This window comes from Lotus japonicus, chromosome 1, assembly GCF_012489685.1.
Source record: "Lotus japonicus ecotype B-129 chromosome 1, LjGifu_v1.2".
Classification (NCBI taxonomy): Eukaryota; Viridiplantae; Streptophyta; class Magnoliopsida; order Fabales; family Fabaceae; genus Lotus; species Lotus japonicus.
In genome coordinates this window covers 90391385-90406067 of record NC_080041.1, presented here as the reverse complement: position 1 = coordinate 90406067, position 14683 = coordinate 90391385, and the positions used below count along the sequence as shown (strand labels likewise).

The 14683-nt window shown below is 39.6% G+C and overlaps 1 protein-coding gene across 1 annotated transcript; it reads left to right on the top strand.

Annotated features, from left to right (window-relative positions):
- The first annotated feature begins 537 nt into the window (after positions 1–537).
- Positions 538–12779, top strand: LOC130711553 (uncharacterized). The gene is made up of 4 exons (XM_057561232.1): positions 538–3766; positions 12151–12262; positions 12341–12512; positions 12625–12779. Exons 1-4 carry the CDS (start codon positions 1278–1280, stop codon positions 12777–12779), a joined length of 2928 nt encoding a protein of 975 aa, XP_057417215.1. The 5' UTR covers positions 538–1277.
- The last annotated feature ends 1904 nt before the right edge of the window (positions 12780–14683 follow it).

Sequence of the window (14683 nt, the reverse complement as noted above, 5' to 3'; positions counted from 1 at the left end):
AGCATGGTACTACGCCAGCTCCAGTTCCACTTACAAAGTTAAATGCGCCCTTAAGCACCATTTTAAGGGCCGTTGGGCAGACAAATGTTGTGCAGTACCCGCCACCACCGCGGCGACCGCCAGCTAATGTAGATACCAATAGGTGGTGCGAGTACCACAAAGCGTTGGGGCATACGACGGATAATTGTTGGAATTTGAGGCGGGAAATTGATCGATTGATTAAGGCTGGTCATCTGGCAAACTTCGTTAAAGACACAGCAACGCCAGAAGTCGCTAGGATCACCCAAGGAGACAAAGGCAAAGGCAAGGAGATAGTGGAGGAGTTGGGCGATCCTGTTGGGGAATGTTCATCTATTGCAGGAGGATTTGGCGGGGGTGCAATTTCAAGTAAGGGTAGAAAGCGCTATGTGGCGGCAGTACACTCAGTACATGAGGCAAGTGAAGGCGAGTGTTGGGTGAATCACTCCCCTATCATATTCACTCCTCAGGATTTTGCGCACGTGATTCCCCATGACAACGACTCAATTGTGGTAACAATCAGGGTTAACAATTATGTCACGAAGAAAGTATTTTTAGACCAGGGGTCTTCGGCGGATATCATTTATGGAGATGCCTTTGATCGCCTGGGGCTAAAAGAGTCAGACTTGAGGCTGTATAAAGGAACCTTGGTAGGGTTTACAGGGGACCGTGTCACTGTTCGAGGATATGTGGAAATACCAACTGCTTTTGGCGAAGGAGAGTTTGTAAAGAAATTTCAAGTGAAGTACTTAGTCCTGGCGTGCAGAGCCAACTACAATGTACTCTTGGGACGTGACACCCTCAACAAGCTATGTGCGGTCATTTCGACAGCTCATTTGACTGTTAAATATCCAGCCTGCAATGGAAAGGTTGGGGTATTACATGTGGACCAAAATGCAGCAAGAGAATGTTATCTAAGAAGTGTGGCGCTTTATGGGCGTAAGGCCGCCAAAGAAAGTCACAGAATCACAGAAATCTTTCCGCAAGAGGGGTTCAGTTTGGATCCAAGAGACGATGCTGATGATTTCCGCCCACAACCTCTGGAAGAAACCAAGCAAGTGCAAATTAAGGATAAAATTTTAAAGATTGGCAGCAGTTTGACAAAGGAGCAAGAGGAAAGGTTGATCACCCTGCTGGGTGATAATTTGGATCTCTTTGCATGGACCATCAATGATGTACCAGGGATTGACCCCAATGTGATCACTCACAAATTGGCTATTCGACCAGGGGCGACCCCAGTCATCCAGCCAAGGCGGAGAATGAGTGATGAAAAGAATAAGGCAGTACAATTAGAGACCGAGAAACTAATCAAGGCCCGCTTCATCCGTGAGGTGCAGTACCCGACATGGCTCGCCAATGTTGTGATGGTCAAGAAATCCAATGGGAAGTGGCGAATGTGCACGGACTACACAAGCTTGAACAAAGTGTGTCCTAAAGATTCATATCCACTTCCCAATGTCGATAAGCTTGTGGATGGAGCGTCGGGGAATGAACTTTTAAGTCTCATGGATGCTTATTCGGGCTACAATCAAATCACGATGCATCCATCGGATGAAGAGAGTACATCATTTATGACCAATCAGGCGAATTACTGTTACAAGACAATGCCTTTTGGATTGAAGAATGCAGGAGCTACGTACCAACGGCTCATGGATAAAATCTTTTCAAAACAAGTGGGCAGGAATATGGAGGTATATGTGGACGACATGATCGTAAAGTCCGCCAGGGCCAGTGATCATGGCGGCGATCTTAAGGAAGCGTTTACTCAATTAAGAACATATCAAATGAAGTTGAATCCTGAGAAGTGTTCTTTTGGGATCCAGGGAGGAAAGTTCTTGGGATTCATGTTGACATTGAGAGGAATAGAAGTGAATCCTGATAAGGGAAGGGCGATCTTAGAGATGAAAAGCCCAACAAGTGTCAAGGAAGTTCAGCGTTTGACAGGACGAATGGCCGCCTTGTCACGTTTCTTGCCAATGGCGGGTGACAAAGCGGCCCCATTCTTCACATGCTTAAAAAAGAATTCAAAGTTTCAGTGGACAGAGGAATGCGAACAAGCTTTTACCAAATTAAAGGAATCATTGGCCACATTGCCAGTACTTTCCAGGCCAACACCAGACTTTCCATTAGTGCTCTATCTAGCAGTTACTAACAAGGCGGTGAGTACAGTGTTGCTCCAAGAAGAGGGCGGAAAAAAGCAGAAAGTTATATATTTCGTGAGCCATACTTTACAGGGGGCAGAGTTGCGGTACCAAAAAATTGAAAAGGCTGCATTGGCGATTTTGAAAACTGCGAGGCGCCTTAGGCCTTATTTCCAAAGTTTCCAAGTTAAAGTTAAAACTGATGTCCCCTTAAGACAAGTACTTCAGAAGCCCGATTTGTCAGGACGATTGGTTAGCTGGTCAGTGGAATTGTCAGAATATGATATACAATATGAGCCAAGGGGCCAAGTCACAGTTCAAAGTTTGATCGACTTCGTGGCGGAATTAACACCCACGGAAGGCGAGAAGACTCGAGGAGAATGGGTCCTATCTGTGGATGGATCCTCTAATAAGACTGGAAGTGGGGCTGGGATAACAATTGAAAGTCCAGACAAAATGATCATTGAACAGTCTCTAAAGTTCGAGTTCAAGGCGAGCAACAATCAATCTGAGTATGAGGCTTTGATTGCCGGCTTAAGGCTAGCCATTGAGCTGGGGGTACAAAAGTTATTTATCAAGGGAGATTCGCAGTTAGTGGTTAAACAGGTGAAAGACGAGTACCAAGTAAAGGATCCGCAACTTTCCAAATACTTGGAAGTGGTACACAGATTGATGATGGAGGTCAAAGAAATTAAGATAGAACATGTCCCGAGGGGCCAAAATGAGAGGGCCGATGTGTTAGCAAAATTGGCGAGCACAGGGAGATTGGGCAGTTACCAAACAGTCATTCAGGAAACCCTGCCTCGCCCGAGCATTGATTTGGTAGAAATAAAGTTGAAAGCAGTCAATTCAGTAATTGAAGGCGAGCCTTCTTGGATGGAGTCAATCAAAATCTTCCTAGAAAACCCTCCAAAGGATGACGATGTGAACACAAGAGCGAAACGAAGGGAAGCCAGTTTTTACACAGTGGTGGATGGTGAGTTGTATCGGCGGGGAATTATGTCCCCTATGCTCAAATGCGTTGACACCAAGAACGCCCATGGAATAATGGCGGAAGTCCATGAAGGTGTTTGTTCAAGCCATATAGGCGGGAAATCCTTGGCGGTGAAAATTGTGAGAGCTGGATTTTATTGGCCGACAATGAAGAAGGACTGTCTTGAGTATGTTATGAAATGTGAAAAATGCCAAGTCTTCTCTGACTTGCACAAGGCTCCGCCAGAAGAGTTAACAACCATGATGGCGCCTTGGCCATTTGCTATGTGGGGGGTAGACATTTTGGGACCATTCCCAGTAGCGAAGGCACAAATGAAATATATCATCGTGGCGGTTGATTACTTCACTAAGTGGATAGAAGCCGAGGCAGTGGCAACAATCACGGCCGCCAAGGTCAGGAGCTTCTTGTGGCGAAGGATTGTTTATAGATTTGGGGTCCCCATGACATTAGTAATGGATAACGGAACACAATTCACAAGTAGTGTTACCCGGGAATTTTGTACAGAAATGGGAATCGAGATGCGATTTGCCTCTGTAGAACATCCACAAACCAATGGGCAGGCTGAATCGGCTAACAAGGTTATCCTGAAAGGTTTAAAGAAGAAACTGGATGAAGCAAAAGGGCTTTGGGCGGAGGAACTACCAGGCGTTCTTTGGGCATACAACACCACTGAACAGACAAGCACAAAGGAAACCCCGTATCGTTTAACTTATGGGACCGACGCCATGCTCCCAGTGGAAATTGAAAACCAAAATTGGCGAGTGGCTCGGTTTAATGAGAATGACAACGGGGAAAATTTGATAGCAAATCTAGTCATGCTGCCCGAGGAACAACGTGAAGCTCACATAAGGAATGAGGCGGGAAAAGTGAAGGTTGCAAGAAAATTCTCAACGAAAGTAGTGCCAAGAAAAATGAGGGTAGGAGACTTAGTGCTCCGAAAAAATACAATACCCGATAAACACAACAAACTTTCACCCAACTGGGGCGGGCCTTACACGATTATAGGCGATGTTGGAGGAGGAGCTTATAAGTTGGAACAACTAAATGGCCAAAAGGTTCCACGAACATGGAACGCCTCTCATCTAAAGCAGTATTTTAGTTAATAGAAACAACCAAAGGTGAATGAAGCCGCACTCTTTTTTCCTTTCTTTGGAGAGGTTTTTAATGAGGCGGCATGTAAAAAGAATGGAGACAATTGTTCTCATGTATGAAAGAGAAATGAAGATTATTTCAACAAAAGTTGCTTTTTCATTTTTTAATTTATATTACGAGTTTATGCAAAATAAATCGTATCAAGGTATATAATACCGCGAATAAACCTTTCGGAATAAGAAAGTATCGCCATCCAATATTGCAAGCCTTGGCAATTCTAGTGGCCACTAGAAACCAAGCCTCGTCGAAAAATCGACTAAGGTATATAGACCTAAGTAACAACAATAATTGATAACAACTCAAGGTAACAACAAAATTTAAAACGGTCTTCATTAAAAGCAAGAAAAAGGGGCGACGCCCGTACATAATTTGGAATGAAAAAAGACAAAAGGGGCAAGGCCCCAAAGATAAAAGATGACTCAACAAAATAAAAACAAATTACAAATTCAAGCCAGATTCTCATTGTTGGCGTTGTTGCCCTGGCTTGTCCCAGCTTGAGGGTCTTCCTTCTCGTGATCCTCGTTCTTGTGCTGCTCATTCCCATCCTCGCCATCTTCTTCAGGCTCACTTTCATCATCGAATTGGGGAAGGAGGTCGAGGCTAATGTCATCATCACCAACTACTTGACCATCCTTGATCTCCTTCAGCCACCCAATACGGGAAAGATCAAAGCCCGGCTCAACCACACTAATTTGCTCTTTGGCCGCCAGAAAGCCTTGAGCAAACTGGAGAGAAGCACGCCCCAAGATGGAAGCACTTAGGCGTTCGTACTTCTTTTCCAGTTTTTGACACTTGGCCTGAACAGCAGTGTGTTTGTCGTTGATGGTTTCCTTTAGGGACTTGGTCTTCTGAAGGAGCAAGTCAGAAGCAGCCAAGTCATCAGCTAACTTAGCACACTTCTCCTCGGCGGCCTTCAGCTTCTTGTTGGCGGTTTCAGCATCGGCCTTCGCTCGCTCATATGCAGTCTTATAATCAGCCGCCTTCTTTTCATAACGGTTCTTGGCCGATATCAACTCCTTCACGCACTGAGCCTTTCCCGCCACAGTACTGGCGGCAGAAAGCGCGTGATGGATCGCCACGGAAGCAATGTTGGGGGGGCCTTGACCGGAAATGTCCTTGTGAATCCGGTTGTCAAAAGTACGGGTCATGAATTCCAGCCCATTGAAGTGAGGATCCGACAAGTTCAGCAAGGGGGGAGGAGCCTCGCCACCAATGGCTGAGCTAGGGCCAGCTTGGTTAAATGGAGTTGGTGGGCGGTTGATTAGCGCGCTTGAATCTTGTTGAGGGGGCGGGACATTGTCATGTCCCTTCTTTTTCTCAGCCGGATGACTTTCTGGATCGAGAGTCGATTGGTGGAGAGGCTTACCACCAGCAGCACCTGAAGTTTTTTGACGCTTAGGGTCCCTGACGTTGTCAGAACCCGAAGTACCTTCATTCTTCTTCTTTTGCTCAGTTTCGGCGGCCCTCTTCTTCGCCGCCGCAGCAGACTGGGCGAGGTATTCCTTCATCTTGATTGGGTTCGCGTCAACCTTGCTTTTTCCCATCGTAGCTGTATGGAAAACACCAATTAGACGAGATACATGAACAACAAGAAAAACAAGTTACGTGCAAAGATTATAAACTTACTAAAAAATTGATTTAAAGTGCCGGATTTCGACGCCTCAATCAAGTCGTGACCAGAAATTACTGGTAGTGTGCGGAGGTAATCGGCGACGCCTTGTTCAGATTCATCCAAGGCGTCGTATGAAACGGATATTTTTCGGCGAGGGTTTTTTGTCCAGTAAAAAGGGAAGAGAGGGTTATTGTCGGAATCTCGGAACAAGTTCTTTATTTCGGGCGACTCCATAACTTTAAAGTATTTTTTCTGCCATACTTTGTAATGGCTTTTAAGGGCGGTGAACCGACTCATGTTCTTACGGGCTAAAAGTGGAACCCATTTCACAGAAGTAGGTTTAGTGGTGACTGATTTATAGAAAAGGAAGAACAAAGGATAGGTTGGAGTGAAACTCAAGTGTTCATAAAGAATTTCAAAGCAGCGGATAAAACCCCAGGTGTTGGGTTGGAGTTGGCAAGGCGCCACATTCAGAAAAGAAAGAACGTGACATATAAAAGGTGAGAAGGGAAGTTTGATATTCAAGTCTAAAAAGAAATAACCATAAACAAAAAAGAAATCAGGCGATTCATCGGTTGGCTCTTTGCGCAAAAGAACACAGTCATCCTCGCCACATGGAAGAACATTCAACTGAAGGTCTTCATTATTGGAGGTGGCGGGGTTTATCTTCGTGAACCCTTGGGCAGATATTCGAAGCGAATTAAGGCTCCCAACACTGCTCCAGATAGAACGCAAGAGACACTTATCTTCAACTAAATGCGCGTTTGAGCGCCATTCAGGTGAAGACAACTCTCCATTGGAGGAGAGAATTGAATCTACAGAGCCGGCGGGACCGGAATCGACGTGGGTAGAAGGCGAGGAGTGAATTTCAATTATGGTGTGGGCAACAACTTCCTCCTCCGTAGAGGGCGAAGAAAGTTCTAGGGAAGAAAAGCTGGCGTTTGGCAACGACATGCGAGGCAGTTTCATAAAAAGAAGAAAGAAGATAAAAGAAGAAAGAAGATGAACAGAGTCAAAAGAAGAAAGAAGATGAACAGAGTCAAAAGAAGAAAGAAGATGAACAGAGTCAGAAAAAAGAAGTAAACGAAGAGTCTCAAGAAAGAGGAAGAACTAACCAGGGGAAGAACTGTGGATTTGAGAAAGGAGAACGTCGGCAATGGGGGAGCACCGCGCAATGACGACGGCCGGAGTAAGAAAGGTTCACCGGAGTTCAAAGAAGAGAAAGTGAGCGCTGCGGTGAAAAGTTTTCAGAACGAAAGTTTCAGGAAAGTGAAAAATGAAATGTGAAAAGGGGTTTTTATAGAGAGAAAATGAGGAGAGAGAATGAGTGGGGAAAGATCGTGAAAGGACGTGGGATTTGAAATTTGAAAAGGCATGAACTGAAAAGGTGTAACTCCTCGAGACGCACAACCGCATTCATGGAAAATGATGACGAAATCCCGGAAAACAAGGATTACGTGCGTCAGTTGAAAAGACGTGATTGACGGTTATGACAAATGGCGGCCCATCTACAAAACGGCAACAAAAGTGGCGACGCACGAAAGTGGCGTCGTATAAATAAACACTGAAATGGCGATGAACGAATAAACAATAGAGGCGAACTACTAGGTAACATGATGAAGACATTTCGACTCATTACTCGAGTCTCATGTCTTGGGGGCATGTGGACTGGGCGGGACATAAAGAAGATTATGTCCCGCCCAAAATGAACAATAAACCATTGAAGATAGCCATGGCGGGAAGTGCGACACAACGAGCTTCATTGCCCTCCCTTAGATGATGGACCCACAAGCCAGCTGGAAGATTCCTTTGGATTTGTCTTATATGTACAGGGATTTGGGCCCTGATTGTCAGGCCCACATTTAGGAAAAGTCCATGTCATGACTTCACCCTCTATAAAAGGGAAGGTCATCAGCTTGTACAACTTAACCTTTAAAAAACATTTAATGAGAATATTCCTTTTGTGATATTTTTAGTACTCTGCTAGGGTTTACTTTCTGTCAGTTTCCGACGTCAGATCTCCCTAGTACAGAACACTTTGCTACCCAAGCTTTAGAGTAATGTACAGTATCCATATTTCATAAGCCCAGAATTAAAAATCATTCTCAACTTGCTTCGTGGAATTTGGTTTTTTCCTCTCCTATCATGACTTTTATTTTGAGCGATGCAAGATGGCTCCAATAAAAGAGCACTAGATGCAAGATGGCTCCAATAAAAGAGCACTAGTTGGTGAGGACCAGAAGGTTTTGATTCGCTCCTTTTGTATATAAAACAACAAAATTTGAAATGGTTTTAGATTCTGAAAACAATAATAAGGCATTATTTGTATTTGGAGGGGCCCTTAACAAAGATATCCACTGGAAAAAAGATGAATGGAATGATTGATTGATGAGAGCATCTTGTCGCCATTTTAGCCAGGGAAAGTGAAGAAAGCAGAAGCATTTTAAGCTTTTCCTTTTCCACCTTGCTTGCTTTTTCTAGTAGAGACTGATTGTTTTGTTAGAATAGTTGAGGCCTAGGGTGAGAAAGAAGAAGAGGCATCAACCTAGGGTCAAGAGCCAAGAACCTCCACTCACAAGTTGAATGCTTACGCCCCATTAACTTATTGAAAGAAGTTTTAAGTGTATATATATTAGATTAAACCAAATATCCTGGACAGAAATTTACTGAGCAGCTCCCCTGCTTGGAGGGCGCTATCACCAGGATGCAAAGAGGAAAAACTAATCAAACTCACTACAACATTTTCATCTATATATTGATATATCAAGATCATATATTAACATAGTAACTGACTTAGTATACAAGATAACATAAGAGGAATTCAGGGAACATCGGTTTTGTGTGCAACCAGGAGATAAAAACAAAACAAACAAATAAATGTTATATTTGGATATCTGTTAGCATCCGTGCAAACAAATGTTAGCACATATTTCAGGATAAAAAAAAGTGAACCAAATTGTTCACGTTGCACTCAACTGGTATCCAAGCCCACGTTATATAAGAAAATGATGAAACCTTTATCATGCTTTAAAGGGAAATTGTAAGAATCTATGATAAAATCATTGGCACATGCTTGCTACCTTGTATACGAAATTATATGCATCATCAGTCACACGTGTGTGTTACAACTATATCATCGGTTCTGTACATTCATGTGCATTATGAGTGGGTGGCGGGGTAGCCCCAGAAGAATGAGATTCACAATCACAACAACAACATTTCTTTAGGCCTAGTGGAGAGCCCATAAAGAAAAAAAAAAGTTAGAAGGTTCGATAAGAATATTTTATTTTTTCTTAAGAAAAGATGTTGAAGCCATCAACTTCCAAAACCTGCTTACTGTTATAAGAAGCTAATTTCAGGACAAGTATGTTGTTCTCAGGTACAATAGAAGCCAAAAGTGTCAAGGTCAGACACAGATACCCAATAGCAGAATTAATAATGAGAGCATATTCAATTTTTTTTTGTCTGTAAATGACAAACAAAAGTCAAACTCAGAAATATAAATGTAATAATAGATCTATTCTTGATTTCTTGTACTATCATCTCATAAACAGACACACATGGATGGAACACAAGACATTCACCTAATTAAACAGTCACTCCAATAAAAAATGTAATTGATGTTTGTTGGAAAAACATACCTGTTCACACAGCAAGATATTGTTGAAATATGAATTGAACTCCAATGTCTGAAGTATAAAATGACCAATTAATCATCACAGATTAGAAACTGTACATCATTAGACAAACCAAAATGATGCACTATAAAAGACAACAATAATTGTCAATCCAACCAGTGATTAACACACACAATAATATTACACACACAATAATATTACACACACGACTATGAGTGTACTACCAGGTTAAACAATTTTACCTAATAAGACAAATCTAATGCTTAGGACTTAGGACTTAGGAGGCAATAAATTCAAGTTCCAATGAGTGATTGATCAATTTGACATTGTAAACATCATTGGGAACATTGCTGATAATAAAACTATACTCCAAGTTGCATAACTCGAAAACGTGATGTTCACATCAAGAATTTTTTGGCAAAAAACTTGTCAGACATTGTTGTGTCCGTGCTAAAATAGTCAATGCATGATCTAGGGATTTTTCGTATAATAGCGATGGAGATTTGGTCTCTGTTACCTGGAAAACTCATGTGTAAAATTTGTGGTTGCAATTGGGATTAGGGTTCCTTCGATCCCAATGCTAATGGCGATCTTGCTTCAAGTTGAAACTGCTTAGCGGGAAGAATGAGCGTTGAGGAGGGAAAAGCTTTTTACACTCGCGGTACAAAATGTAGAACCAATTTCAAGTTTCAACAATAAACTGTGAAGATGATTTTTAACGTCAAAAAAAAAAATACAATAAACTGTGAAAGTACACTACTACATATTTGGGCCGATCTATTCCTGAAAGTTTAGGCCCAGTCCAGCTTCAATGGCTAGATAATTTTCTGAAGTTGGTATTTCTTTGGTTTTAATTTGGCTAAAAAGCATTTTTGGCCCCTGATGTTTCAAGTTTGTGCAAATTCTGCCCCTACTCTATTTTTGTCGATGTTTCTACCCCTCATGTTTTCAAACAGTGCATCGTCTACCCCTCATATTTTCAAACAGTGCATCGTCTACCCCTGACGGAGGGGTAGACGGTGCACTGTTTGAAAACATGAGGGGTAGAAACATCGACAAAAATAGATAGGGGCAGAATTTGCACAAACTTGAAACATCAGGGGCCAAAAATGCTTTTTAGCCTTTTAATTTTCATTTATGATAATCTACATTCCTTCTTAATATATGGAGTATTATTAAGTCACTCATCAATCAATATATATATTAGAAAAGAACAACTTCTAGCATGACGTGTCGCTCTCACAGGCCAAGTTAGTGACGTGTCGCTCCCAGATTAAATCTCACCTAATATTTTACATGTAGGTTCTTTCTCCTTGGCCCCACTTGCCACATGTGTCATGATTTTTCCTTACCTTATTTCTCCTTAATAAAAAAATACATTTTTTAATTTTAGATTTGATTAGGATTTAGGTTTTTTATTTCTTGATTTTATCTTAATTTATTTTTGATTTATTTTTAGAGTATTAATTAATTTTTATGGTATTTTTATTGAATTTTCGGATTTTTAATTAATTCCGGATTTTATGAGTTTTTATTGTGATTTGCTAGATTTTGATAGTTTTTATCTATTTTTATATAGTACATTTTTTAATTTTAGATTTGATTAGGATTTATGTTGTTTATTTCTGTATTTTATCTTAATTTATATTATTATTTATTTTTAGAGTATTATTATTTTTTATGGTATTTTTATTGAATTTTCGGATTTTTAATTAATTCCGGATTTTATGAGTTTTTATTGTGATTTGCTAGATTTTGATAGTTTTTATCTATATTTATTTAATACATTTTTAAATTTTAGATTTGATTAGGATTTATGTTGTTTATTTCATGATTTTATCTTAATATAAAATCTGTGATAAGTGATTTAAATCAATAATACATCCCATCAGCAAAAACCCTGTTAAAACCTGCCTACCTCCACTATCTCCTCCATGCAATTTTCATCTCATCTCTCCACTGAACGGAACCACCCCCACAAAATCGTCTCATCTCTCAACGGAACCACTTTGCCATCGACATGCAATCGCATCCCTCCAATTTGCTGCCTTGGACTGATTGGGAAGGTTGCAGATGGAGGTTTCAAATTATTTTCTTCCTTTGCTTGCATAATATGTTATGGTTTTTTTCAATTTTATTTTACTTTACCTTTAACTTTCATTCACTCATGTTTGACTTCAAGGTCAATTTCGTTCATCACTTGCCATGCTAATTTCAAATTCTTTTCTTCAGGTTTTTTTTTATAGATATTCCACCAAAAGAGATTCTTTGGAAGCCATGGATGGTGAGTCCATTTTATATTCTATATGGAATTTTGCAATATTTTGATTTTTTTTTTATGTTTTCTGATTCTCCTTTGTATGTGATTCTATTTTATTCGTTTTTCTTAATTTGCATCTAAAATTTGTGTCCTGTGTTATAGGAGGTGAAACATTGATCTGTGTATGTTTTGATTAACCTAATCATTGTCAGTGAAGTGGATTGAGGGAGTGAAAGAATTGAGGGGAGAGAAAGGAGAAGTTGTAGATTAATTGTTTGTTTTAGGGTTGATTAGTTATCTTAATTGTTTGATTTGGGGTTTTGTGATTAATTTAGATTGCAAAAGGGGTTTTGTGGTTTTGTGTATATTTTGATCGATTTAGGGTTGGAATTTGTCGAAAAATTGGAAATTTTGTTAGTTTGTGGGAAGAATTTGTGGTGGGTTTTGGTATAGTGTGGCACTGTGTGAGATTGCGAAAGCAAGTAAGGTGAGGCTTGACCTGTGTTTGTCTAATTTATGTTGTAGTTCAAGGAGTTGGCACAAGCTTATGAGGTTCTGAATGACCCTGAGAAGCGTGAGATATATGATCATTATGGTGAAGATGCACTTAAGGAAGGAATGGGAGGTGGAGGAGGTGGCCGCCATGACCCGTTTGACATATTCTCATCTTTCTTTGGTGGGAGTCCCTTTTCATCTGGTGATTATTATTATACTAATGATTGGCTGTTTTTTGAATTTTGACTCATTTTTATCAGTCAATGGTTGTGTGGTTTGTTTAGCTTAAAGGGGTTTTTGGTTCATGTGAACAGGTGGTGGTGGTAGTCGAGGGCGGAGGCAGAGATGTGGAGAAGATGTTGTTTACCCTCTTAAGGTCTCTCTGGAGGACCTTTACCTTGGGGCAGCTAAGAAGCTTTCCCTCTCCAGAAATGTCTTATGCTCCAAGTGCAATGGGTGGGTGTTATAAGAATTTTGGTTTTGTTGAAGTTTTAGTGAAAAATTACCTCTGTAGGAAGTTTTTTTTTATGATATATGCGTTTCAAAACACAAAATAAACTTTGATGGTCACAGCTTCTTCTTATGCCCGTTCTGGTTCCTATTTTGAATGAGGCAAGGCTGCTTTCAATTGGACTGTTTTTTCACTATGTACATGTAAGCACCTGGTGCTGATTAAACCTAATGTTTAAGCAGTGAACAGTTTAGTGGATCAGGAGTATATCCCTTGATCAGATAAGATTGAGTTGAGTTGACTACACACCGCATGAAATCGCTTAAAGAATAAACCAGGATCTTAATTTTTCATGTACATGACTACCCACGCATTTGCATTTTCTGAACTTTATGGCATATTGTTCCATTTTTTCTCTGTTAAATTTTATCACTTCCTTAAAACTGCTTAAGTTCATTAATTCACTGCCATTTATTTTCCTGTTTGACAGAAGTAAGAAGCACCTTCATGTGTGACCAAATAGAAGGTTGCAGTTGCAAAGCAGTACATAGAAAATCATTATAAGAAAGCTGATGAAAGACATGCAAGAGAGAAAGGACCGGTATCGGTATGTTCAATTTATATTTAGGTTATAATTGTGTGTATGTGACTGATGAGTATTGTAACATGTTAAGTAGTTGTTTAACATACTTATAGACATCTCCTTATAGTTGTTTCAGTTATAATGCTAAAATTAAGTGCATAAAATATTTGCTAAAACCGAAAGTTTATACAAAAAGTGGTATAAATTCGTTTTCCAGCATATTAGATTTAAAAAGTTTAGAAAGAGATTAGATTTGTTTCTAGAATAACAACCAAATCTATAGATTTAAAATTTTTAAATTAGCCAAAATAGATTTGTTTTGGCTAATTTATAAGATTTATATATATATATATATATATATATATATAATCTAAAATCTATACTTTTTATGTAGTTTCCAGCAAATCTATAGTAATCTATTTGCTTTAGATTTTAGATTAGATACAAAAAGAAATATAAAATCTATAAATTCGTTTTCCAGCATATTAGATTTAAAAAGATTAGAAACATATTAGATTTGTTTCCAGAATATAAACAAAATCTATAGATTTAAAATTTTCAAATTAGCCAAAATAGATTTGTTTTGGCTAATTTATAAGATTTATATATATAGTTAAATCTATAAGATTTTGTTTCTATATAAAAAGTATCATTATGAAATTTATAATATTTTGTTTCTAAAAGCTGCTGTTGTTTGTATTTGGGTATAATTTTCAATTGATATGTTTGAAATTTCAAATAAAATCCAATCAGATTACAATCATTCTAAATCATCTCTTCTCCTTGATCGATATTTTCTTAAAAGATTTGATCTTTTTATTCTAAGATACTACATCAGCCATATTCTCCCCTATATATACCCATCAAACTATCATTCTAAATCATCTCTTCTCCTTTTGATAAATTGCACTATTAGCTTATTTCGTTGTCCCTTAACCTAAAACTTACGATGACCAATACCCCTGCAATAGGTTACAAATCTGATGATATCTCAGAAATTAACACTTCCAAAGATGCATGGACAGTTGTTGCTACACCCATCCGGCTGTGGGTGGTCCCTAGCTTCTCTGGGAAGAAATTGCCTTACTCAATGGAATTAGTGCTGATGGATGCAAAGGTATCAATAAGTTCCTGATTTCTATTTATTTTATTTATCCACCACTAACAATTCTAATACTAATATTTTGTTAAATTAATAACAGGGCGGTAAGATCCACGCTTCTATAAGGCAGTCTCTGATTTACAAGTTCCAGCCCTTAATGAACGAGGGACGCGTCTATCAGATTTCCTCCTTTGGAGTCGAGGAAAGCCGAAGTGATTTCAGAACAACTGGCCATGG